The sequence below is a fragment of the Anomaloglossus baeobatrachus genome, chromosome 5 (assembly GCF_048569485.1).
Source record: "Anomaloglossus baeobatrachus isolate aAnoBae1 chromosome 5, aAnoBae1.hap1, whole genome shotgun sequence".
NCBI lineage: Eukaryota > Metazoa > Chordata > Amphibia > Anura > Aromobatidae > Anomaloglossus > Anomaloglossus baeobatrachus.
In genome coordinates, this window is record NC_134357.1 from 378,856,153 (window position 1) to 378,881,268 (window position 25,116).

At 46.1% G+C, this 25,116-nt stretch overlaps 1 protein-coding gene across 1 annotated transcript in view; it reads right to left on the minus strand.

Moving 5' to 3' along the window:
• The window catches only part of UQCC1 (ubiquinol-cytochrome c reductase complex assembly factor 1), a 213,519-nt gene that overhangs the window by 112,368 nt on the left and 76,035 nt on the right, over window positions 1-25,116 (minus strand). Inside the window, exons 5-6 of the mRNA XM_075350030.1 lie at window positions 7,129-7,201; window positions 4,903-4,960 (exon numbers count right to left, since the gene is read on the minus strand). Coding sequence (XP_075206145.1) covers window positions 4,903-4,960; window positions 7,129-7,201 — 131 coding nt within the window. The remainder of the gene's footprint in view (window positions 1-4,902; window positions 4,961-7,128; window positions 7,202-25,116) is intronic.

The window sequence follows — 25,116 nt, forward strand, 5'->3', positions numbered from 1 at the left end:
TGTCAATATAACCTTTTGGTACTCATAATATGATTGCAATTATATTTCTGTGTGTGATGTAAACATCAGACAAACACAATTAAAAACCAGAGGGCAACAGATCATGTGAAAATATAATTTTGGTGTTATTCTCAAAACGTTTGGCCATGACTGTAGAGCTCAGTATTTAAAGAACTGGTAGATCTGTAGCAGATAAAACAGTTTTTAATCAAACCTGGAACATGCAGTAAAGTAAGTGATGAATCACTGGAATCAGGATCTCTGCCCTTACTTCTTGCTGCTCTCTTATGGAGTAGCCAAAACCTGGTAACAGATTTCCTTTAAGATGTATTGATGGGCCGAAATAAGCATATCTAGTTGCACCATAAATTATTTTCAGCTGATTAAGCTGGATAAGCCAAAAAATGCCAACTAATAAGTGACTGATGGTAAGGGTTCTTAAAACAGACATTAAGGGCATCCTGTAGGATAGGCTGTGGAAGGAAGCGCAAATAGGGTCCTACCAGGTATGACAACAGGTACGTGCAAGTACTCACACTAACCTGGAGGGGTTGTGACAGTCACAACTCCTATAATGGCGTAGTATTGAGGCAAAGAGCTGCTGCCCCCAGTGACGAACAATGAAGATATCAGTAGGCAGAAAGGGATTATGCCTCTCTATCACCAATAAGTCAATGTTGATTAATTTCTTTATTTCTTTGCACAGGTCAACGCGTTTCAAAGATCTGGTCTCCTTCAGCAGGATAGCAAATAGAAATCAACAATCTGAGATGTAGGAGACACACCTACGTGTAGAAGAAGGTGCTATGGTTAGGTGAGACCAAAGTAGAACTATTTGGGCTAAATGCATAATGATATGAGTGGCAAAAAACTAGCACTGCATATCACCAACCCCACAGTCAAACATGGTGGTGGCAGGATCATGTTGTTGGGATGCGTTTCTCCAGCAGGGTCAGGGTAGCTGGTCAGAGTTGATGGGAAGATGGATGGAGCCACGTAACGGGCAATCCTGGAGAAAAGCATGTTAGAGGTTGCAAAAGAATTCAGAGTAGGTTCACGTACCATCAGGGAAATGATCCTAAACATACTGAAAGAACTAGAAAGAAATGGCTTAAATCAAAGCATATTCATGTGTCTGAATGGCCCAGTTAAAGTGTAGAATATGTAGAGAATGTGTAGAAAGACTTGAAAATTGCTGATCACAGACACTGTCCATCCAATCTCACCGACCTAGGGCTATTTTGCAAAAATCAATGAGCAAAAATTTCAGCCGCTAGATGTGCAAAGCTGGTAGAAACATCCCCCGAAAGACTTTCAGCAGTAATTGCAGCGAAAGTGGCCCTAACAAGTATTGACTCAGTGGGGCTGAATACAAATACACATCACAATTTGCAGATTTATCTTTTTGAAATATTTAGAAAACCTTCTATAATTTCCTTTACACTTAAATACTTGCTACTTTGTGTTGGTACCTCACATAAAACCCTAATAAAATACTTTTAATTTTGTGGGTGTATTGTGGAAAAAAAATAAAACGTTCACAGGGTATAAATACTTTTTCAATGCACTGTACATGCATAGTAATTGTGATGTTTATTGATAATAGTAGCATTTAAGTCCCCGATATTGGGGGATTGGGGTTCCAACACCGATCACACCCACCGGTGTGACCCTTGGCACCACCCACTGATCAGCTGTTACCACGTCCAGTTGTGGCTGGATGTACACAGTGTATGGAGCAGAACAGCAGAGCTGCAGGCAATCAGAGCCACTGATGGTGGAACTTGTCAACCTCACTGAAATGATTGAAACTTGTCCGCTCGGCTAGGACAAACTGAACACTGCAGTTGATATGCGGCCATTGATTGGCTGCAGCGGTCATATGACATCCCCAACAACAACTACTCATTGGAGAATATTATTTTATTATTTTCTGGCTTTTTTAAAATTTTAAATTGCATTTCTGAATGAATTGTGGATGGCAAAACCGGATCAGCAGAATTAGGCAATTATAAGGATGGAATATATTTTGGAAATCCTCGGCATATATAAATGTTAACTCCACTAAGTCCATCAAAATCTTCAAGGTCAAATGAATTTCCAAATATCACATCATAACCTCGTCAGTGGGATAAATGAACAAAAAACCACTGAATTCCATCTCTGTGGCTGGACAGGGGGATTCCAGCCCAGAAGGAAACAGTTTGGCGACCTAGGACATTAAAAATACTGCCGGGTTTAAATAAGGCCCCATACATTTCAGCTAAAGACAACCCCAGTAATCAGCTCAATTTATGATGTGTTAGCTCTTGCCGGCATGTTAGCAAATGTTTGAATGTACTTCGGCTAGGTTCCTGTTACACGTTAAGATATATACCTTTTCCCTTGCCACAACATACGCTGACCTTTTCAATAAGGCTAGATTAAAAAATATTTTTTTTTGGCTATTTACTCCTCAGATGAAAAGGAAAAATATTACCTGGGTGTTAAATGTTTTCACAAGCAACAAATCTGCAATTTAGGAAAATTGTGTGTGTATTTTTTAGGTGTAACATAAATGTCAGTGTAATAACTCTTATAGTTCGGTCTACCGACATCGCAGAGAGAATCCCAGCAGGGACCTTTCAGCTACATTACTTTTAGGTAACACCATCTGTCTATCAAACCATCTACTTGCCGAGCTACCTAATGTTTCATTGCCCTGAGGATCGATCATCGGATATCACAACACAGATTGACAGACTTGATGAGGCCAGTGTACTGACTTTACAAATCTTATTCGACTCACTTCTGTTGACCAACTCGTTTGCTCGGAAGGCTGAGGAGAAAGAAGCTGGCGCTAAATGGACGTGGGGTTCGCGTGATGTCACAACCCCACGAGTCGTTGCACTGCGAGCCGCGGCACTGCTGGAACAGCGCCGGTATGGGAGATTAGTCTATTATTTTACCTGGGGCAAACATGTTGAATCAGAAAGGGTTGTCCTAGTAATGAACAAACTCTTTAATAAAGTATATAGTTTGTACTGTGAAATTTGGTGACTGATCCACTTTGAACAAAAAAAAACAAAAGGGTTCACCAATTTGTGGGTAAACCTCCCAGCCAGTGTTCAACACTCATGCAGCACCATCATATTGTAAATAAGGCGTTACATAACAGCCATTACAATCAATGGCGTGGCGTTGATGAGAGGGCATGCTGGAGTCACATTCTCCTGTTTCATTAAGAGGCATAACTTCATGTTGAGCCAAAATGAAGAGATATTTGCCCACAAATGTGATCAACAAGTTAAGAAGTTAATTGGCAGCTGTTTAAAGGCCCTTTTTCATAGGTTGATGCAGACAGAATAAACATTAAGGCCCCGCTCACACGTTCAGTATTTGGTGACTTTTTTACCTCAGTATTTATAAGCCAAAACCAGGAGTTGGATAATCAGAGGGAAATAGTATAATAGAAACATCACTCCCGGTTTTGGCTACAAATACTGAGGTAAAAATTTCAGCAAACACTCAACGTCCTATTTCTAGGTTTCCACAATAACCTTTTGGCGAGTTTTTGACGCTGCATACTATCGTTGTGTTAAAAAAGCAGCGGCTTACACAAGCAATCTAATAAGCGCACTGACTGTTCAGCAGCTGATCGCTGGTATGTTTACATGAGCAAACGATCAGGAAGAAAACGATCAGGACTCTTATGAATACTTGTTGGAAAGCATATCAGTCTCAGTGAAAGAACCTTAAAAGGAAGCGGTCACCTTCAGAAATGCTATTTATCTGCAGATATTGTGGTAATATGCAGGTGCATAGTGATTAAATAATGCCTGGCTAGCTTACTGGAGCAGCGACTACAGGAAGAAAATTAAGTGATATTCTCCCTGCATCTACGTACTTCCATTCATCCAGCTGTAACAGCTGTAACCTCGGTGGTCGCTGGGACCCTGTCACACAGCAGTTAGTCTGACAACTCCAACCTCGATGGAGGCGTAGTGTTTCCACCCAACGAGGTCGCTCGTCGTTATGGCGTCAAACACAGCGATGCATGCTGCCGAGTGGGACACCAACGATCAAAAAATGAAACAAGACGTTCAGGTACGTTCGCGATATCGCACGGGGGGGAGCGGTCGCTGCAATATGTCACACGTAGTGAGATCGCTAGCATGGTTGCTGTTGCGTCACAAAACCTGTGGCGTTTCAGCGATCTCGCTAACAACATCACTATGTGTAACGGGGCCTTAAGAGTTAGGGTGTAAAGGGAGTGATAACAGTATCTTGCACTGTGTACTCAAACGAGACTGTTACAGCCCCTGCACCACCCTGATGACTGGAAGTGGGCGGCTGCAGGGAGAATTCAACTTCACTTTCTCACTGTAACTGCTGATCCAGTAAGGCAGCCTGAAATTATTTAAATGCTATGCACCTGCAGATTAGCACTATAAAGGCAATTAATAACTTTTTTTGGAGACAACAGGTTGCCTAGCCTGTTCTAGCAGAACAGTGTAGGCATCAGTCCAAAAGAATAGGTCACCTAAAAGGAGGTTGACATCCACCTCTGTATACTACATTAACTGTAATGTTCCAAAAGTCCGACATCTTTACAAGGCCTAAAAGCATCATTACGCTCTGCAACAAGATCTACATATAGATTTATACCAATACGTAAAGCAATGAAACAAACATTGGGATGGCATGATGACTTATTTACCTGTGCTGCGTAGGTTCTTCCGGAGATACCTTCAACCCAAAATTAAGGTAAATGCCGCAAATAAAGTCTACAGAAATCATCTTCTGACTCTTAAATATCAAAAAATATTGTGTGCTGAATCCTTACATAATGCACTGAATGCTCCAGGAGATAATGGTGCTCAATTTTGGAGTACAGAGAACACTTCAATACTGGTCACTTACCATACATGGAGCTGTGTCACAAGAAACCAGGAATTTAATGTATCGGGCAGATTACATTCTGCAAAGCAAATTGGACAATAATGTTACATATAGGAATTGCCCAAATATAATACAGCAATTCATATATTATATATATATATATATATATATATATATATATATATATATTATGTGACAGGTTGCATATGGCTGCATTTTGTTCTGCAATAAAATCAATTTTGCATCTGTAAATTTAGCATATGTCCCTATGGGACCTTTCATCTGAGTCAAGAAATGCAGAAATACAAAATAATAAAAATATATTCGATTTCCTTGCCAAAAATGCAGTTGTATTACTGTACATTGCACTTCATGAATGACATGTGGATATAGCGCTGGCTACATTTGTTTTCATAAAATCTCAGTCAAACCACTGCCACTGAACAATACGCAATTCTGCAACGGAAGAACTGCCTTGCATTTACCCAAAGGTATTTTCACATGAATTAGATTTGCTGCAGAAGATGCTTCACCAAATGTGGATTTGCAGCAGATTTCACAGTTTGTATTGTAAAAGATGAAATCAGCAGCTACATCGGAGTTTCCGTGTAAATTCCCCAAAAATGTGATGCAGACAAAACCCAGGACGAAACCATTCACTCTAATGAGGCAGATGGACACACTTTGGTCTTTGTTTGGTAGCTGTTTTGGTGGGTGATATCCATCTTTTTCGGCATGCACAGAGCTTTGGTCGTGCACTTAAAAGACGCCTAAAATGATGGGAGACTAGATGGAGTCCAAAGTTGCTCCATCTGCTTCATTATGGAGTGGCTTCGTAGGGGGTTTTGTCTGAATTGTGGTTTTTGGGATTTACACAGAAACCTCGATGTAAGCGCTCAGCATAGAGCACAGGATAAATGTAAACCATGTCTTACTCCAATATTTTGGAGGTAGAATGAACAAATATACAACAGTACAAGAATATTTCTTATTTTTATTTCTGCACGGTTCACCGTACAGTTTAAGTGATTAGGCGACGTTATTCTTCAGGTCAGTGTGATTACAGCAATACCAGATTTATATCTATTACAGTGAAAATTATTTTATTGCACGTGTTTTTATTGCCATATTCCGGGAGCTGTAAATGTTTTGTTTTTTTTTTCAGTGAACAACTCTGTATGAGGACTTAATTGAAGATTTTTTTGGTATAATTTTGGGATATGCAACATTTTTTGATCGCTTTTATTCAGATTTTCAAGATGCAGAATGAATAAAAACCAGCAATTCAGTTTTTCTTTTCTTTCTTTTTTTTTTGCGTAGTTCACAATGATACCATATTTAGATTGCTTTTTTATGCCTTGCTGCTTTTATTACTTGTGTACAGCAGTGCAAGAGACCTGTCAGTTATTCACTGACAGAGTCTAAAGGCCGCTTAAGCGAGGTCATTGGGGTCACGGAATTCGAGACACACATCCGGCTTCGTTAGCAATGTCGTTGTGTGTGAAACCTACGAGCGACCGCTAACAAGCAAAAATACTCACCTTATCGTTGCTCGTTGACACGCTCCTCCATTCCCAAATATTGTTGCTGCTGCGGGTACGATGTTGTTCGTCGTTCCTGCGGCAGCACACATCGCTATGTGTGATACCGCAGGAACGAGGAACATCTCCTTACCTGCAGCCGCCGGCAATGAGCAAAGAAGGAGGTGGGCAGGATGTTATGTCCCGCTCATCTCCGCCCCACTGCTTCAATTTTGAGACCGCTTAGTGACGTCGCTGTGACGCCCAACGAACCGCCCCCTTACAAAAGAGGCGGTTTGCCGGTCACAGCGACGTCGCTAGCCAGCTAAGTAGTGTGACGAGTCCTAGCGATGTTGTGTGCCACGGGCAGCGATTTGCCCATGACGCACAACCGATGGGGGCCGGTACGCACGCTAGCGAGATCGCAGCGTGTAAAGCGGCCTTTAGACACTGCGATATTTAAGGGGTTAATCAGTTCCAAAACCGGTGGGGGCCAAGGCACGTAGGCGTTAGCTGTCATATACAGCTGTCACCCATGGGATTTTTGCCCGCAGTGTGGGGGTGGGAGAAGTGGGCCGCTATACACTTATTTCCGATCAGCATTTTAAAACCACAATGAGAAAATAATGACCGCCAGTTTTATGCTTATCTGCAATTGGTAAGGGGTTAAATATGTGCCTTTTGCCAGGAAATAGAAGATAGAAAATTAAAGCCGTATGATACTTACTTTCAAAGAACTCGTCATAATCTATTCGCTCCACACAGCAAGTATACATGCGTAGAGCAGCTATTTTAATTTTCTGTAAAGGTGAAAGATATAAATATTGTCAATTTCAGCACTCCTTCAGGCAAAACTTGGAAGGAAAATACATTTGTAATCTTCTAAAACAGATTCTAAATAAATACATCAAATTACATTCCATCAAAGTGCCCCCAAAGGTGTGATTATACCTACAAGTATATGTAGCACAGCAAAGTGCAGCCCACAGCCGAACCTTTGGCTGTTTCCATCTGACCGGCGGACGAGGACAGACAACGTGCTGGAAACAGTGCCAATACTGCCCATGAGTTGGGTTGGGCCTGGTGATGAATCACATTGTGATCCATTCACATGTATTCATTACAACCCTATCTTCATCCTCAGGATGCAGATAAAAAGTTGCCATAATGGTGGAGGAGGGAATGTCAGCTCCCTCTTGTACCATTCAGCCTGTGTGTCTAGGTTCAGTGCAGCAGGTACAAAGATGTCCTTAGATGGCACCTACTGTGTGGAGCCTCGTTCTGACCAGAGCCGGGCATCAGGAAAATGAGCCTAAGTAGATACGGTAGTATTTTTCATTTTATTTTAAAGGGAACCTGTCAGATCCCAGATGTGTTCTAACCTAGTAGCAGTGTGATGTGTGGCCTAGTAGCCCCTTCCTACCCATCTCGGTGTTATAATATTGTGTAATGTTCATGTATAAAAATATGTTTTATTACTTATGCGTACCCATTGTAAATGAGCAGGGGCTCTAGCCTCATGGGCGTCGCATCACCCTGTGGGCGTTCGCATGTTTTCCGTGATATCACGCCCCATGGATTTACATGAGCGACGTCCTTTCACTCCTTGAGATCCCGCGCGTGCGCACTTACCATTCCCACAGCCTTGTTATCCGGGTGCTTGCTTCTCGTCTTCAGACGCGCTCTGCGCATGACTGGAACCGCAGGAGTCTTCTGAGCATGCACAGTGCGCGTCTGAAGCCGAGAAGCAAGCACCCGGATAACAAGGCTGCGGGCATGGTAAGTGCGCAGACTCTCAAGGAGCAACGGGGACGTCGCTCATGTAAATCCATGGTATCACGCCCACAGGGGCGTGATACCATGGAAAACATGCAAGCGCCCACAGGGCGATGCGACGCCCATGGGGCTAGAGCCTCTGATCATTTACATAGGGTACACATAAGTAAGAAAACATTTTTATACATGCACATTACACAATATTACAATATAGTGATGGGTGTGATGGGTAGGAAGGGGTTACTAGGCCACACATCAAACTGCTACTAAGTTAGAACAAATAAATTACCTGACAGGTTCCCTTTAAGTACTTGTGGCAGAAACTAAAGGGATATCAACCTGGGCGAGCGGGGACCATAATACTGTGCTTAGGAGCATAACATATTGGGGGGCTGTAGAGGAGAACACTGGTTGTGGGGACATCATACTGTGTGGGGGGAGCTGTTGGATTAAGGTATAATGGCTGAATAGCAGGAACAGTATGATCTACTGTTCTGTTTTATAAACTTTACAACAAGCCCTACCGTAACATGTATTACCAGTATTACCTAGTCAATAAACTTAATTTTGCTTAATACTAAAAGGTATAAAATTAATCATAATATTAAATCATCATATGTTAAAAATATAAATAATGTATTTCAGCTTATTGATTAAGCCCTCCATAGCAGTCTCAATTTCTCAAGTGGACCCTTGGGAAAACTACCGTAATTGCCCACACTAGTTATCACCGTTACTACTGGTGGCAGACAATTCTAATATTTTTGGATCTGGGTATCCAAAAGACAGTGGAGGGAATTCAACAAACAAATTATGCCAGAAAATTAGCTCTCAAAAGGCACAATTTTTTATGCAAATAGGTAGTTGGACAAAAAGGTTGTGACTTGCATTTTTAAGGTACCATCACACTAAACAACATCGCTGCTGAGGCATGACTTGCTAGCGATGTTGCTGTGTGTGACATCCAGCAACAACCTGTCCCCTGCTGTGAGGTCGCTGGTTGTTGCTGAATGTCCTGGACCATTTTTTAGTTGTTGCTCTCCCCTCGTGAAGCACATATCGCTGTGTGTGACAGCGAGACAGCAACAACTAAATGTGCAGGCAGCAGGAGCCGGCTTCTGCGGACGCTGGTAACCCCGGTAAACATCAGGTAACCAAGAAGCCCTTTCCTTGGCTACCCGATATTTACCTTCGTTACCAGCATCCGCCGCTCTCAGCTTGCCCACGTAGCTGGAGTACACATCGGGTAATTAACCCGATGTGTACTGTGGCTAGGAGTGCAGGGAACAGAGAGCCGGCACTGGCAGTGTGAGAGCGGCGGACGCTGGTAACGAAGGTAAATATCGGGTAACCAAGGGAAGGACGTCTTTGGTTACCCGATGTTTACCGTGGTTACCAGCGTCCACAGAAGCCGGCTCCCTGCTGCCTGCGAATGTAGCAGAGTACACATCGGGTAATTAACCCGATGTGTACTGTGGCTAGGTGTGCAGGGAGCCAGCGCTAAGCGGTGTGCGCTGGTAACCAAGGTAAATATCGGGTTGGTTACCAGCGAACCCTGCCAGGTCAGGTTGCTGGTGGGATTGCTGGAGCGTCGCTTAGTGTGACATCTCACCAGCGACCTCCTAGCAACTTACCAGCGATCCCTATCAGGTTGTATCGTTGTTGGGATAACTGGTAAGTTGTTTAGTGTGACTGGGCCTTTACGTCAGCTCTGACAACTTTTGGAAGGTGGGTGCAGCTTAGTAGAAGGGCCCAACAGATATACTCTAGATTATGTCACAAAAATTTCATAAATTATAGTAGAAATGTACTAAAATCCATAAAATGAATTGGCGCATTTACTGCAGAGGATTCTGGATAAAGACTGGTGGAAAAAAAGCCACTCTTGATTATTTTCCCCTCTGGTGCAAAACATAAAAATACGAGTCATTGATATGCCTTGCATTAGGTTCATGGAGGTTTTAGGTTGTATAACCTCATCTTACTTTGCCTTTTTATTCAAGTTAAAGTGAACCTATCAGGTGTAAGGCCAGTTTCACATTTGCGTTGTTTCGACGCTAACGGACTCCATCACTAATGTAGTACAGTTTATTTATCTACAGTGGAAGAGCGACACCATGCTGCCTGCACTACCCGCATGTGTCCACATGGTGTCGCGATTACACTGTAAATAAATGAACTGTACTACATTAGTGACGGAGTCAGTTTGCGTCGAAACAACGCAAATGTGAAACCGGCCTAATATGCACTCAGAGCCAGGAGCAGTTCTGAGTGCATATTGCTAATCCCTGCCTAACCGTCCCTGTATACACTAGCTTAGATAAAGAGATCTTTAGAAAAAGTATTTCTAAAGACCTTTTATGATATGCTAATGAGCGCAGGGACAAGTTGCAATTCAATGCCCATTGCTCAGCATCATCGGTGGTGACACGCATACCTGTTTCCCTTGTCACCACCTCTGAGACACCAGATTTAGGGTCAGTGTGCATGATCAGAAGTCCTGGCATTTCCGGTCATGCGCACTATGAAGCCGGGTTTACACATACCGTCTTCAGAGAGTTTTAGTGCACATGACCGGAAGTGCGGCGACTACCGATCATGCACACTGACCCTAAACCCGGCGTCTGAGAGGTGGTGACAATGGACACAAGTACACGCGTCACCACCGATGATGCTGGGTAGTTCAACATTGAATAGTATGTTAGCATGCCCTTGTGGGCGGACGGAATAAGCACAGAAACTAACGCCCTTACGACTAGTCAATGTACTCATTAGCATATCATAAAGGATCTTTAGAAATACTTTTTCTAAAGCTCTCTTTATCTATGCTACTATAGCCTGGGAAAATTAGGCAGGGATTAGCAATATACACCGAGAACTGCTCGTGGTTCTGGGTGCAGATTGCAAATGACAGGTTCACTTTAATAGATGGATGTCACACAATCAGCTATTTTAAAAGATCCAGTTACTATAATAAAAAAAAATACATCACTGAGCACAAGTGAACCCTTTTTCAGCCCCCAAAGAGTCAAACAGGTGGGATGAAAAGAAGGTACTTTACTTCTGGCAAAACTCTGATGTATCACATGATCTCCCTCTTGAAATCAGATGCTCCGATTTACCATAGAAAATGCTTTATCCTCAGCCTCCTGTTAGTCACTTTGGTAACAAGTTCTCTTTAAAGGAAATGTACCACGAATATTAACTTTTAAAACACGCGATACACATTTTTTCTTTTTACATTAATTTATTTTATTCTAATTAATATGCAGGATTATTATTATGACCATTTTATGGAAGCAGCATTCAGAGACATGCTTTACAGTAGCTACATGTAAGTGATGTCTGGTGATGTTCATTGACTTCTATAGGGCATGCTCTATGACTTGAGCACAGGTCATTGTGCAGAGATGTATGGGGAGATAAGGTATGCACACCATGTGAAAAAATGTGAAAAATGGAATCTGCATTAGTGCCATGAACATATGGATCAAGAGAAATTTAGCTACTGAATTGATCAATGCAATAGAGCCCCAACACTACGCCAAAGTATTTCTCTACGTTGGGAACCCTCCCCAACCACACCTATTGCCAATCCATATCATACGCATAAATAGCCTGGGTCTCAGCTTCCCATACACGGTAAGTTTTTTAACTGCATGAGAGGACACACACAAGCTAGGGACCCCAACGTAGAGAAATACTTTGGCGTAGTGTTGGGGCTCTATTGCATTGATCAATTCAGTAGCTAAATTTCTCTTGATCCATATGTTCATGGCAGTAATGCAGATTCCATTTTTCACATTTTCACTCTTACATATAGCCATTGGATTTTTCAAGTCAGTATTCACACAGCAGTTTCTGCTATTTCATGTATTCCCCTTACATAGTCACTGGTGTGCATACCTTATCTCCCCATAGTGATGTTTTTTTAGGTTTTTGCACCCAGTTCAGACTTAGAATGGTGTTCCAAACGTGATTCCTTAATTGTGCAGAGATGGGTTGGATGACAGTTTGACAACCTTCTATTGACCATGATGTCCTTCTCCAGTGATTGCTCTCTTCGGATGATATGTCCAAAGTAGGCAAGTCATAGCTTGGTGATCCGTGCTTCAAGTGACATATCTGGCATCATTTGTTCCAAAAGTGATTGTGTTCTTTTTGCCATCCCTGGTACTGTGTTTCCCCGAAAATAAGTCCAACCAGGAATTCTCATGTTTAGCCTCTTTGGCGTAAGCCTTAAATAGAAGCCCTCCCGTGAAAATAAGCCCTAGTTGCAGTTCAATAATGAAGTGTCCATACAGCTAAAAAAGTTAAAGAATACTGCAGGACACTTCATTAAAGAAGGTACACACCCCTAAAAGAGAAGACAGACCAGACCCAAAAGAGAAAAGACAAACCCTGCAATCATATTCACCAGTCTCTGAACTGCTACAGCTTGCAGGTGCCGACGGTCTAAGAGCTCTCCCAAAGAGATCTGCGTCGCTGCTAGATCCGAACACACACACACACACACACACACACACACACACACACACACACACACACAGGAATCAGGATCCCTCTGCCCTCAAACACATATCAGATCGCAGTATCATCACACATGACAAACATCTGATCGCAGTAACAGCACACACACAGAGACAGTGATTCCGTTCTGCTCCTGGGACCCGAGTCGCTGTGGAACGCAAGAATATTTAGTGGAAAATATCGAGGACCTGAGCAGGTTCTTAATGCATTAAACCAAAGGACCTCCCATTCCACAGCGGCAGTATGGTATCACCGTGTGTGTGTGTGTGTGTGTGTGTGTGTGTGTGTGTGTGCCGAGGCATGCATTCTACAGCGTCCAAGGTCCCCTTTGCTGGCCGGAGGCAGGGGAGGAAAAGCCTATGGAATTCACTAGGACATGCTTGGAGCGCCCACTGTGGATCACAGGAGGACCTGGGAGCAACACAAATGTCGAGGTTTGGGAATTAGGATTTTCCTGGGGGGTGTCTCCCCTTTTTGGGTTGGGTAAACTTACCCCTAGCCTGTGTTTCCCCAAAAACAAGCCTTAGTGGATTTTTCGGGGCAAGAAATAATATACAAGACAGTGTCTTATTTTCGGGGAAACACGGTATTGATAACCTCCTTCTCAGGCGCGCCATTTCAAATGCGTTGATTTTTCCTTTGTCTTGTTCCTTTATCATCCAGGTTTCTCATCGGTTACCACAGGGAAGACCAGACTATGTGCGAGCCATGTCTTCGTCACCAGTGAAATGTTCCTCCCCAAATTAATGCAATGAACTAAACATTGAAATGAATGGGAAGCCATTGTTTTGAGTGGATTTCTCCTACTTTCAGTGCTGAACGCCAGGCTGAACGGAAAAAAAAAATAAGAGCAGTTCCCAGTCTGGAAAGTCTCATCTACAACCGCAGCCTTCCCTGAATATTTAACAAAAGGGTAGTCTTGGAGACATCCTTTCTAGGTAGTCATTATTAAATAACTCCATTACATTTACGAACGTGGCAATAAAAAGTCATTGCATTAATCCCAGAAAGTAGAGAGGTAATCCTGCAGAGATCCTCATTCACTACCGCACACCTTGCATTTAGTCGGCAGAATTTAGACTCAATATGTAAACCTGGAAGGTAAGCTCTTCGGAACGGTTTAAGGGGAGTAAAATACACAAAGTCTGATTCAATGCACCCAAAATGGCAAAATTTGTACCCAAAGTTTTTATTAAATCACTTAACCTTTATTTAAAAGGAGTTAAAATGTCAGCATTTAGAGCATGCCAGATGCCACAAAACCACAAAGAACAGATGTCCTACACAGCTTACACACTGCATACTTCATTAAGCAGCGCTTAAAGAAAAAAGCCTGAAACTGATATTTGCTTTATTTTCGAATAAACGTTTGTGCAGACTTTCATTAAATGATGTGCGTCCAGTTGTCTCATTTTATTTTACTTTGCCAAAATACAAGTTGTCAAATGTTCAGCAATCATTTAAAGGAAAAGGAAAAAAAAAAAGTTCCTTTATTTTGTTTTACAGCATTGACTTAGAGGGAAAAGCTATCCACCACGCTAGGCTTAATTAGCGCTCGTTATACCTAGGCTTCGGCATATGTTCCCTTTCTATACACAGGCTTTCATTTTTACAAAACTAAAAATGGAGAAAGTAGTAACAGTCATCTTGCTTGGGGAAATGTGAAACATACATAGTGTAAAAACAATTTTTATTTTCCCTATTGTGGAGCCTTATGTGTTAGCCAGAGTGGATGGTAGTCACAAGAAATGTCTCGCTCTGATGACCTGTCCTGTCCTGATGTGAATGGGCAAAGTGGAATGCTTAAAAAGGGTTGTCTCATCTTATTAAATAGGTAAAGTTACTTAAGCTATCTTACTAAAGAGGTAAAATTGCAAAACACTCAAAAGAGAACCTGACCAGATTCGTCCCTTATGACCTGCGGCCACCACCAGTGAGCCCTTATATACAGCATTCCACAATACTGTATATAAGAGCCAAGACCGCTCTGTATAACGTAAAAAAGACCTTTATTATACTGACCTATGGGGCAGTCTGGCCTGATGGGCAACGCTGCTCGTGGGTCCGGGTCTCCTCTCTGCTGCGATCACTATGCTCCTTCATAGCTCTGTGTGAATGATGGCGTCCTACTTCTTCCACATAGAGGCCACCATTGCAGCTCAAAGTACAGTAATGCGCAGGCAAGAGGAACGGTCAGATAGCGCCTGCGCATGCACACTAGAATGCACACTAGAATACTTAGATCTGCACTCATCAGGGCAGATCAAAGTTTGACTAAGCAGGACCGGAATGCCAGGCTCTGTGGATGACGTAGGCAGCATCATCCACACGGGGCTGGGAAGAACGAGGACGGCGATGTTAGGAAGAGAGGAGGCGCTGGACCCGCGAGCAGCAAATCCCATCGGACTGGATTGCCCCCTAGGCGAGTATAGTAAAGGTCTTCTTTTATGTTGCGGCCTGGGCTGTTATATACATTACTAGAAGGTGGCCCGATTCTACGCATCGGGTATTCTAGAATTTACGTATTGTGTAGTTCATGTATGATTTTTGTTATATATATATATATATATATATAGATGTTGTTGTGTGTAGTTACCAAGTGTTTGTGTAGGGCGCTGTACATGTTCTGAGTGTCGCGGGGGGTGAGAGCGGTGTTGTATGTGTGTTGCGTGTGTTGCGTTGTTTGTGGAGCGCTGTGTGTCTGTAGCGTTGTGTGTGTGTGTGTGTGTTGTGCGGTTTGTGTGTGTGTGGTGTGTTTTGGGGGGAGGTATGTTTTGAGCAATGTGTGTGTTGTGCAGTATGTGCGTATATTTGTGTGTGCAGCGTTGTCTGTGTGTGTGGGTGTCTGTGTAGGGCGTTGTTTGTGATTCCTAGTGTGTGTGTGTTGTGCAGTGCGCGTGTGTGTGTGTGTTGGGGGGAGGTGTGCACCTCCCATCGTGCTCCATCCCCCATGCTGCGCACCCCCCATCGTGCTGCATCCCCCATGCTGCGCACTCCCAAACGTGCTCCATCCGCCATGCTGCGCACTCCCAAACGTGGTCCATCCGCCATGCTGCGCACTCCCAAACGTGCTCCATCCGCCATACTGCGCACTCCCCATCGTGCTGCATCCCTCATGCTGCGCACTCCCAAACGTGCTCCATCCGCCATGCTGCGCACTCCCCATCGTGCTCTATCCGCCATGCTGCACACTCCCAAACGTGCTCCATCCGCCATGCTGCGCACTCCCAAACGTGCTCCATCCGCCATGCTGCGCACCCCCTATCATGCTCCATCCGCCATGCTGCGCACTCCCAAACGTGCTCCACCCGCCATGCTGCGCACTCCCAAACGTGCTCCATCCGCCATGCTGCGCACTCCCAAACGTGGTCCATCCGCCATGCTGCGCACTCCCAAACGTGGTCCATCCGCCATGCTGCGCACTCCCAAACGTGGTCCATCCGCCATGCTGCGCACTCCCAAACGTGCTCCATCCGCCATGCTGCGCACTCCCAAACGTGCTCCATCCGCCATGCTGCGCACTCCCCATCGTGCTCCATCCGCCATACTGCGCACTCCCCATCGTGCACCATCCGGCATGCTGCGCACTCCCAAACGTGCTCCATCCGCCATGCTGCGCACTCCCAAACGTGCTCCATCCGCCATGCTGCGCACTCCCAAACGTGCTCCATCCGCCATGCTGCGCACTCCCAAACGTGGTCCATCCGCCATGCTGCGCACTCCCAAACGTGCTCCATCCGCCATGCTGCGCACTCCCAAACGTGCTCCATCCGCCATACTGCGCACTCCCAAACGTGCTCCATCCGCCATACTGCGCACTCCCCATCGTGCACCATCCGGCATGCTGCGCACTCCCAAACGTGCTCCATCCGTCATGCTGCGCACTCCCAAACGTGCTCCATCCGTCATGCTGCGCACTCCCAAACGTGCTCCATCCGCCATGCTGCGCACTCCCAAACGTGCTCCATCCGCCATGCTGCGCACCCCCCATCATGCTCCATCCGCTTGGGAGTGCGCAGCATGCCGGATGGTGCACGATGGGGAGTGCGCAGTATGGCGGATGGAGCACGTTTGGGAGTGCGCAGTATGGCGGATGGAGCACGTTTGGGAGTGCGCAGCATGGCGGATGGACCACGTTTGGGAGTGCGCAGCATGGCGGATGGACCACGTTTGGGAGTGCGCAGCATGGGGGATGCAGCACGATGGGGAGTGCGCAGTATGGCGGATGGAGCACGTTTGCTCAGCCTCTCTCCTTCCAGCCTCCCTCAGCATCAGCCTCCCCCTCCCAGCCTTCCCCAAGATCAGCCTCTCTGCTTCCAGCCTCCTCCAGCACGCCGTGCTCCTCTGCCGACACTCACCCACACCCGATCGCATCCACTCACCCACACAACCGATCGCATCCACTCACCCACACAACCGATCGCATCCACTCACCCACACAACCGATCGCATCCACTCACACACACAACCGATCGCATCCACTCACACACACAACCGATCGCATCCACTCACAGACACCCGATCGCATCCACTCACACACACCCGATCGCATCCACTCACACACACCCGATCGCATCCACTCACACACACCCGATCGCATCCACTCACACACACAGACACTGACGATATTGCACATACGCGCTGATACTCACAACTTCCGGGGATATCACATGCTTCTGGCCATGTGATCCTCCGTCAGGTCCTGGAAGCTCACAGCACAATATCGCCGCCGAGAAGCAAGCGATATCCCAGGATGTTGTGAGTATTTGGATGCGATGTGATGTGTGTGTGTGAGTGAGTGTGATCTGATTTGTGTGTGTGTGTGTGCTGTTATGTTATGTATGTTCCGCAGCTGCAGGACCTTGATGTGTGGATGCGATGTGATGTGTGTGAGGTGTGTATGAGAGTGAGTGTGAGCCGGTGTACACTGGTAACTATGATACACATCGGGTAACTAAGGGACCTTAGTTACCCGATGTGTATAATGGTTACCAGCTTTCACGGCCTCAGTTAAGATCCCAGCATCGCAAGGTTATGTCTGGCGCTGCCGGGATCCTGACGGAGCCGGTGTAGAAGCAAGCGATATCCCAGCATGTTGTGATGTGTGGATGTGATGTGTGGATGTGATGTGTGGATGTGATGTGTGGATGTGATGTGTGGATGTGATGTGTGGATGTGATGTGTGGATGTGATGTGTGGATGTGATGTGTGGATGTGATGTGTGGATGTGATGTGTGGATGTGATGTGTGGATGTGATGTGATGTGTGAGGTGTGTGTGAGAGTGAGTGTGATCTGATGTGTGTGTACTCACCTGGGAATCGGAGCCCCGTGTCAGTTGGGCCACAGCGAGCGTGCATTGCGTGAGGGGGGCGGGGCCTGCAGAGAGCCGGGGCGAGAGGCCAATCCGTGTGGGGGGGCGGGGCCATGACGAGCCCAGCGGCCAATCAGCTTTGTGTCCCCGTAAGGACACAATTTCGGAGCATGACAGACAGACAGACAGACAGAATAAGGCAATTATATATATAGATTCTAGAATGCTGTATATAAGGGTTCACTGGTGGTGACCGCAGCTTATAAAAGGTACAAATCTGGTGACTGGTTTCCTTTAAAGAACAATAAATCTTGCAACACATCTCTTATAAATAGTCTCCGTTCTTGCAAAATCACTAGATCCAGCACGCATAGTGTCCCCACACTTCTCCCATGTTCAATAGGCAATGCTGTGTCTGCCAGCGGTATGGGAAAGTGAACAGCTCAGAACAGTGGTTCAGCAATGCCATTGGCAAAAACTGTCAGTCTTCCCAGATATATGAAGCCTAAAGATAAGAAAGCAGTGCACTCTTGAAGATAGACAACATGAGACTAGGGTTTACAACATCATTTTTTTCTTTTTCTGGACAGCTTATAAAAAAAAAAAAAATCATGGATATAAAAAATTTGTTAGAAAAAAAATCATGGACAGACAATATTTTTCACGGTCACATTAGAAAATCCAAATAAATATTAGGATTATAAGTGATACACATCTTCAGCCCATAGTTTTTATATGGAGATATCAGCTGCATTCACTGTAAAATGATGATCATTATGTAAAAATAATCTGCATAAGTTTCTACAGCTTCAAAAAAAATCCCGGATGCTTTTGTAGAGGGGCGAGGAGTGATGGTCGTCGGCGAGGGATTGACTTTAGACACCTGTGACTGGTCATGGATGGGTGTATGGAATTGCCTTGTGTGGGCTGTGAACGCATGCAGGCTGCATACTGCTGCTGACGACGGCTGACCAGGACCGGATGACGGACTCACACTCACAAGGAGACCAACAGTTTACTCAACGGTTCATTCTGTGCAACAACTTCATACTCCAGATAGCTGGCACATTTATTCCAGCAAGTTACAGTTTTCTTCAGTATTATCAGCCACAGTTCTAGTTCCCACTGAGTTGCTTCAGATCTTAGTGGTCCTGTAATTGCCAGCGTAACCCAGCACAGCACAGTTTGTGATGGTCATCTCCCTTCCCGCAGTTCCTCGTCCAGCATCCTTATGGGTCCCATCATTACTGAAGTAAAGCTTAGTGCTCCCTGATGCCTATAGGGAAACCGCTCGGTTAAACAACTATGTTAACACACCAGTAGAGATGAGCGAACCGGTCCCGGTTCGGCTCGAGGTCGGCTCGCCGAACGGGGGTCCCGTTCGAGTTCGGTTCGTCGAATGTTCGACGAACCGAACTCGAACTGCATAGGAAACAATGGCAGGCAATCACAAACACAGAAAAACACCTAGAAAACACCCTCAAAGGTGTCCAAAAGGTCACAAACAACTCACAACACATGGGAAAGTGACAAGGACATATACTCATGTGAAAACAAAAGAGCTGGACAAGGAAAAAGAGGAGGAGACACAGATATATGAGTATATGCAAGGAAACATCGATTCCATTATTGTGCAACTTGAGCCCTGCTCATTTTAGGCTTCCAATCTTGATAAATTGCCTGAGCTCGCCACGTACGCCTTGGGGATCTTGTGTCCTGCAGCCAGCGTTCTCTCGGAACCTGTCTTCAGTGCTGCTGGGGGTCTGCTGGCAGATAAGCACACATGTCTGTCCACTGACAATGTGGACATGGCTCTCAGAGGACTTTTCTTCCCCTGGGTCAGCCAGGGGACGGGAAAGGCACGCGTATTTTTGAGAGTGCTTCATGCAAAGCATCTTTTTCAAAAGGGGGCTCAACCGATGCCAGTCAAGTGGGGTGTGTGTGGCCCAGTTAGTGGCAACGAGGGAGACTGTGGTTGGAGTCCCCTCGCTGTGTCTCTAAAAGAACCAAGATGAACAAGTCATGGCTCTCAGAGGACTTTTCTTCCCCTGGGTCAGCCAGGGGACGGGAAAGGCAAGCGTATTTTTGAGAGTGCTTCATGCAAAGCATCTTTTTCTTTTTCAAAAGGGGGCTCAACCGATGCCAGTCAAGTGGGGTGTGTGTGGCCCAGTTAGTGGAAACGAGGGAGACTGTGGTTGGAGTCCCCTCGCTGTGTTTCTAAAAGAACCAAGATGAACAAGTCATGGCTCTGAGGACTTTTCTTCCCCTGAGTCAGCCAGGGGACGGGAAAGGCACGCGTATTTTTGAGAGTGCTTCATGCAAAGCATCTTTTTCTTTTTCAAAAGGGGGCTCAACCGATGCCAGTCAAGTGGGGGGTGTGTGGCCCAGTTAGTGGAAACGAGGGAGACTGTGGTTGGAGTCCCCTCGCTGTGTTTTACATGCTTTTAGAAGGGCATGACATGGTTTGGAGGTTGACTTTCATCATATGCAAACTGTTGGCTACCAAAATGCTGCCTTTCCAACAACTGTGGTTATAGGCAATGAGGAACATACTGATGAAGATGAGACGCAGATACCCGATTGGGATGACAACTTAAATATTCGGTCAGGGCAAGAAGAGGCTCGGTCTGAGGGGGAGGGGAGTGCAAACACAACAATTGATGATGAAGTTCTAGATCCCACCTACTGTCAACCCAGTCAGACACTCGAGGAGGTCAACAGAGGCGGTGGAGGAGGATGCAACCGACGTCGAAGTAACCTTGCACCTTCCTGGACACAGTCGGAGCACTGGTAGCACGTCTACAACTGCATCCTCAGCCACCACTCTGCCTCTGAGCATTATTCGGGGTGGATCAACAGGTCGCATGGCCTCTAAGCCTTGCCTAGCCTGGTCCTTTTTTGACATAAAAAAAGATCGCCCAAATTATGTGATCTGTAACATTTGGCATGGTTATCTTAGTAGAGGTCAAAACCTCAGCAGTTTGACAACTTCTTCCATGAATCGTCACATGAATAAATATCATATGGCCTGGTGGGAAGCTCACCGTGCTGCAATGCGGCCTAGCGGAGCCAACCATCCACCGCCTGCCCCTTCCAGGGCATCCGCGCGCTCGTCATCTTCTAGGACTGTGGGGACAGCTGTCACACCTGTTTTTCCACCCACAACTTCCACCACTGTAACCGCAACAGGCAGTTTGCTTGGTAGGTCGTCAGTTGGTTTGGAAGGGGAAACAAGTGAGTGTGTACAGCTCTCTCAGACATCGATAGCACCAACTTTGGATGAAGGCAACATCATGTCTCCGCCTGCACTTTCCTCACAAAGCTGCATTTTTCCAGGGACACCCTACTCAACACCGTCTACACACAGCAGCCAGATCTCTGTCCCTCAGATGTGGTCAAATAAAAGGCCACTTCCTGCGACCCATGACAAAGCGAAGAGGTTGACTCTATCCCTCTGTAAGCTGTTGGCTACAGAAATGCTGCCTTTCCGCCTAGTGGACACACAGGATTTTAGAGACCTTATGTCTGTCGCTGTGCCCCAGTACCAGATGCCTAGTCGCCACTACTTCTCTAAGAAAGGTGTGCCCGCGCTACACCAGCATGTCGCACACAACATCACCGCTTCCTTGAGAAACTCTGTGTGTGAACGGGTGCATTTCACCACCGATACTTGGACCAGTAAGCATGGACAGGGACGTTACATGTCGCTGACTGGCCACTGGGTAACTATGGTGATAGATGGTGAAGGGTCTGCTGCACAAGTCTTGCCGTCCCCACGACTTGTGTGTCAATCCTCTGTCTGTCCAAGTTCCGCCACTGCTTCTGCATCCTCCACCTCATCTGGGTCCTCCACCTCCGCCCCAAGCCTGCCTGGTCAGGCCACCAGCGTTCTCACTGCGCAGAAGGAATCACGCACCCCTCATTACTATGCTGGCAGCAGAGCGCAACGGCATCAGGCGGTATTTAGCTTGACATGTCTTGGGAATAAGAGTCACACAGCTGAGGAGTTGTGGTCAGCTCTGCGGTCCGAGTTTAATAAATGGTTGTCTCCACTCAACCTGCAGCCTGGTAAGGCCGTGTGCGACAATGCTGCAAACCTGGGTGCGGCCCTTCGCCTGGGCAAGGTGACACACGTACCTTGTATGGCTCACGTGTTGAACCTTGTCGTCCAGCAATTTTTAACACACTATCCCGGCCTAGATGGCCTTCTGAACAGGGCACGAAAACTGTCTGCTCACTTCCGCCGTTCAAGCGCCGCAGCTGAGCGACTTGCATCGCTCCAGAAGTCTTTCGGCCTGCCGGTTCATCGCCTGAAATGCGATGTGGCGACACGCTGGAATTCAACTCTCCACATGTTACAGCGACTGTGGCAGCACCGCAGAGCCCTGGTGCAATACGTCATGACGTATAGCCTGGGCCAACGAGATGCAGAGGTGGGGCAGATCACCCTGATGGAGTGGTCTCAGATCAAGGACCTATGCACCCTTCTGCACAGTTTCGAGATGGCGACGAATATGTTTAGCGCTGACAATGCCATTATCAGCATGACGATTCCAGTCATTTACATGCTGGAGCACACGCTAAACACTATTCGGAGTCAGGGGGTGGGACAACAGGAAGGGGAGGAACTACAGGAGGATTCATATGCGCAAGACACAACAACATCACCAAGGTCCAGACGTTCATCATCACCAACGCGGCAGGCATGGGACCATGGGGGACAGGGATCAACAAGGGCGCATGGTAGCAGGCGAGATGTTGAGGAAGGTGCAGGAGGACATGAAGATATGGAGGACGAACTGTCCATGGACATGGAAGACTCAGCAGATGAGGGGGACCTTGGTCAAATTTCAGTTGAAAGAGGTTGGGGGGAGATGTCAGAGGAAGAAAGAACGGTTAGCACCTCTATGCCACAAACACAGCGTGGACTTGGTCCGCATGGCTGCGCAAGACACATGAGTGCCTTCTTGTTGCACTACCTCCAACATGACCCTCGTATTGTCAAAATTAGAAGTGATGATGACTACTGGCTTGCCACACTATTAGATCCCCGGTACAAGTCCAAATTTTGTGACATAATTCCACCCATAGAAAGGGACGCACGTATGCAGGAGTATCAGCAGAAGCTGTTACTCGATCTTAGCTCGGCTTTTCCACCAAACAACCGTGCAGGTGAAGGGAGTGATTCTCCCAGTTGTAACTTGACAAACATGGGACGGCCTCATCATCTTCAACAGTCTACCCGTACCAGTAGGACCATATCTGGTGCTGGTAACAGCAATTTTATGGAATCTTTTCATAATTTTTTTAGACCCTCCTTTGCAAGGCCACCAGAGACAACAAGTCTGACACATAGTCAACGGATGGAGAGGATGATACAGGAGTATCTCCAAATGAACATCGATGCCATGAATTTGCAAATGGAGCCTTGCTCCTTTTGTGCTTCAAATCTAGAAAAATGTCAAGAGCTCTCCAGTTACGCCTTGAAGATTTTGTCGTGTCCAGCTGCCAGCGTTGTCTCTGAACGTGTCTTCAGTGCTGCTGGGTGTGTGCTGACAGATAAGCGCACGCGTCTGTCCAGTGACAATGTGGACAGACTGACGTTCATCAAAATGAACAAGTCATGGATCCAGAAGGAATTTACTACCCCTGTGTCATTCTGGGGAGAGTAAATGCTTGTGGATTTGGAATGTGCTTGATGCAAATCAAAACATCCTGTTTGCAACTAGGGCACAAGTGCTGCCACTGATGGGGTGTCTGTGTGCCCAATTTTTGGAAAAAAGGTAGACTCCGCTTGGAGTAACCCTTGCTTGCTGTGTTTTTTAAAAATGATACAAGATGAACAGATCTGAAGGCAAGATGAAGGCAACATCATGTCTCCGCCTGCACTTTTCTCACAAACCTGCATTTTTCCAGGGACACCCTACTCAACACCGTCTACAGACAGCAGCCAGATCTCTGTCCCTCAGATGTGGTCAAATAAAAGGCCACTTACTGCGACCCATGACAAAGCTAAGTGGTTGACTCTATCCCTCTGTAAGCTGTTGGCTACCGAAATGCTGCCTTTACGCGTAGTGGACACACAGGATTTTACAGACCTTATGTCTGTCGCTGTGCCCCAGTACCAGATGCCCAATCACCACTGCTTCTCCAAGAAAAGCATGCCCGCGCTACACCAGCATGTCACACACAACATCACCACTTCCTTGAGAAAATCTGTGTGCGACAGGGTGCATTTCAACACAGATACTTGGACCAGTAAGCATAGACAGGGTCATTACATGTCACTGACTGGGCACTGGCAAACTATGGTGAGAGATGGAGAAGGGTCTGCTGTACAAGTCTTGCCGTCCCCACGAGTTGTTTCAATCCTTCTTCTGTATGTAGAAGTTAATACACTGCTTCTGCCTCTTCAACCTCGTGTGGGTCCTCCACCTTGGCGCAAACCCTGTGTGGTCAGGCCACCCTTCCTTGCAACTGCGCACAAGGACTACCACACACCTCCTTACTATGCTGGCAGCAGAGCTCAATGCCATCAGGCGGTCAAAGTTTTACTTTGAAATGTATGGGAAATGTAAGTCACACCGCTATTACAGAGAATAGTAGTCAGGCAGGGTCAAAACATTAATTGAGGAACAGGAACAGAATGGGACGGCCAGGACTTAATCAGAAAACAAGCAGAGGTGAAATGCGTATCGGCCAACAAGGTACATAAACAGCAAGCAGGAAAAGTAGTCAGGTAACAAGCACACAAAATCATAAAACTGAACTGGGGGTAAAATTAACCAGAGGTTCATAGCTATGTCTGGCAGTGGTCTGCAGACAGGATGGGCATAAAAAAGGGTGTGGTGTCTTCCCATTGGTTGTAGCTGAATGATGGTATTTCATCTGTGAGATACCCACCAGCTACATTCAGCCAGAGATTCTGCATCTGTCAAGGTAATGCAGCCCAGTGGGTGAGCATAACCTGCGTCCACCTGCGCCGCTGGCATCGACTACTCTCCCATCATCAGCACTATTCATGAAAGGAACACGTTGTCACCTGGCGACCGGAGTACAAATTGACGGAGCGGACTCCGTTGGTGACTTAACAGCCG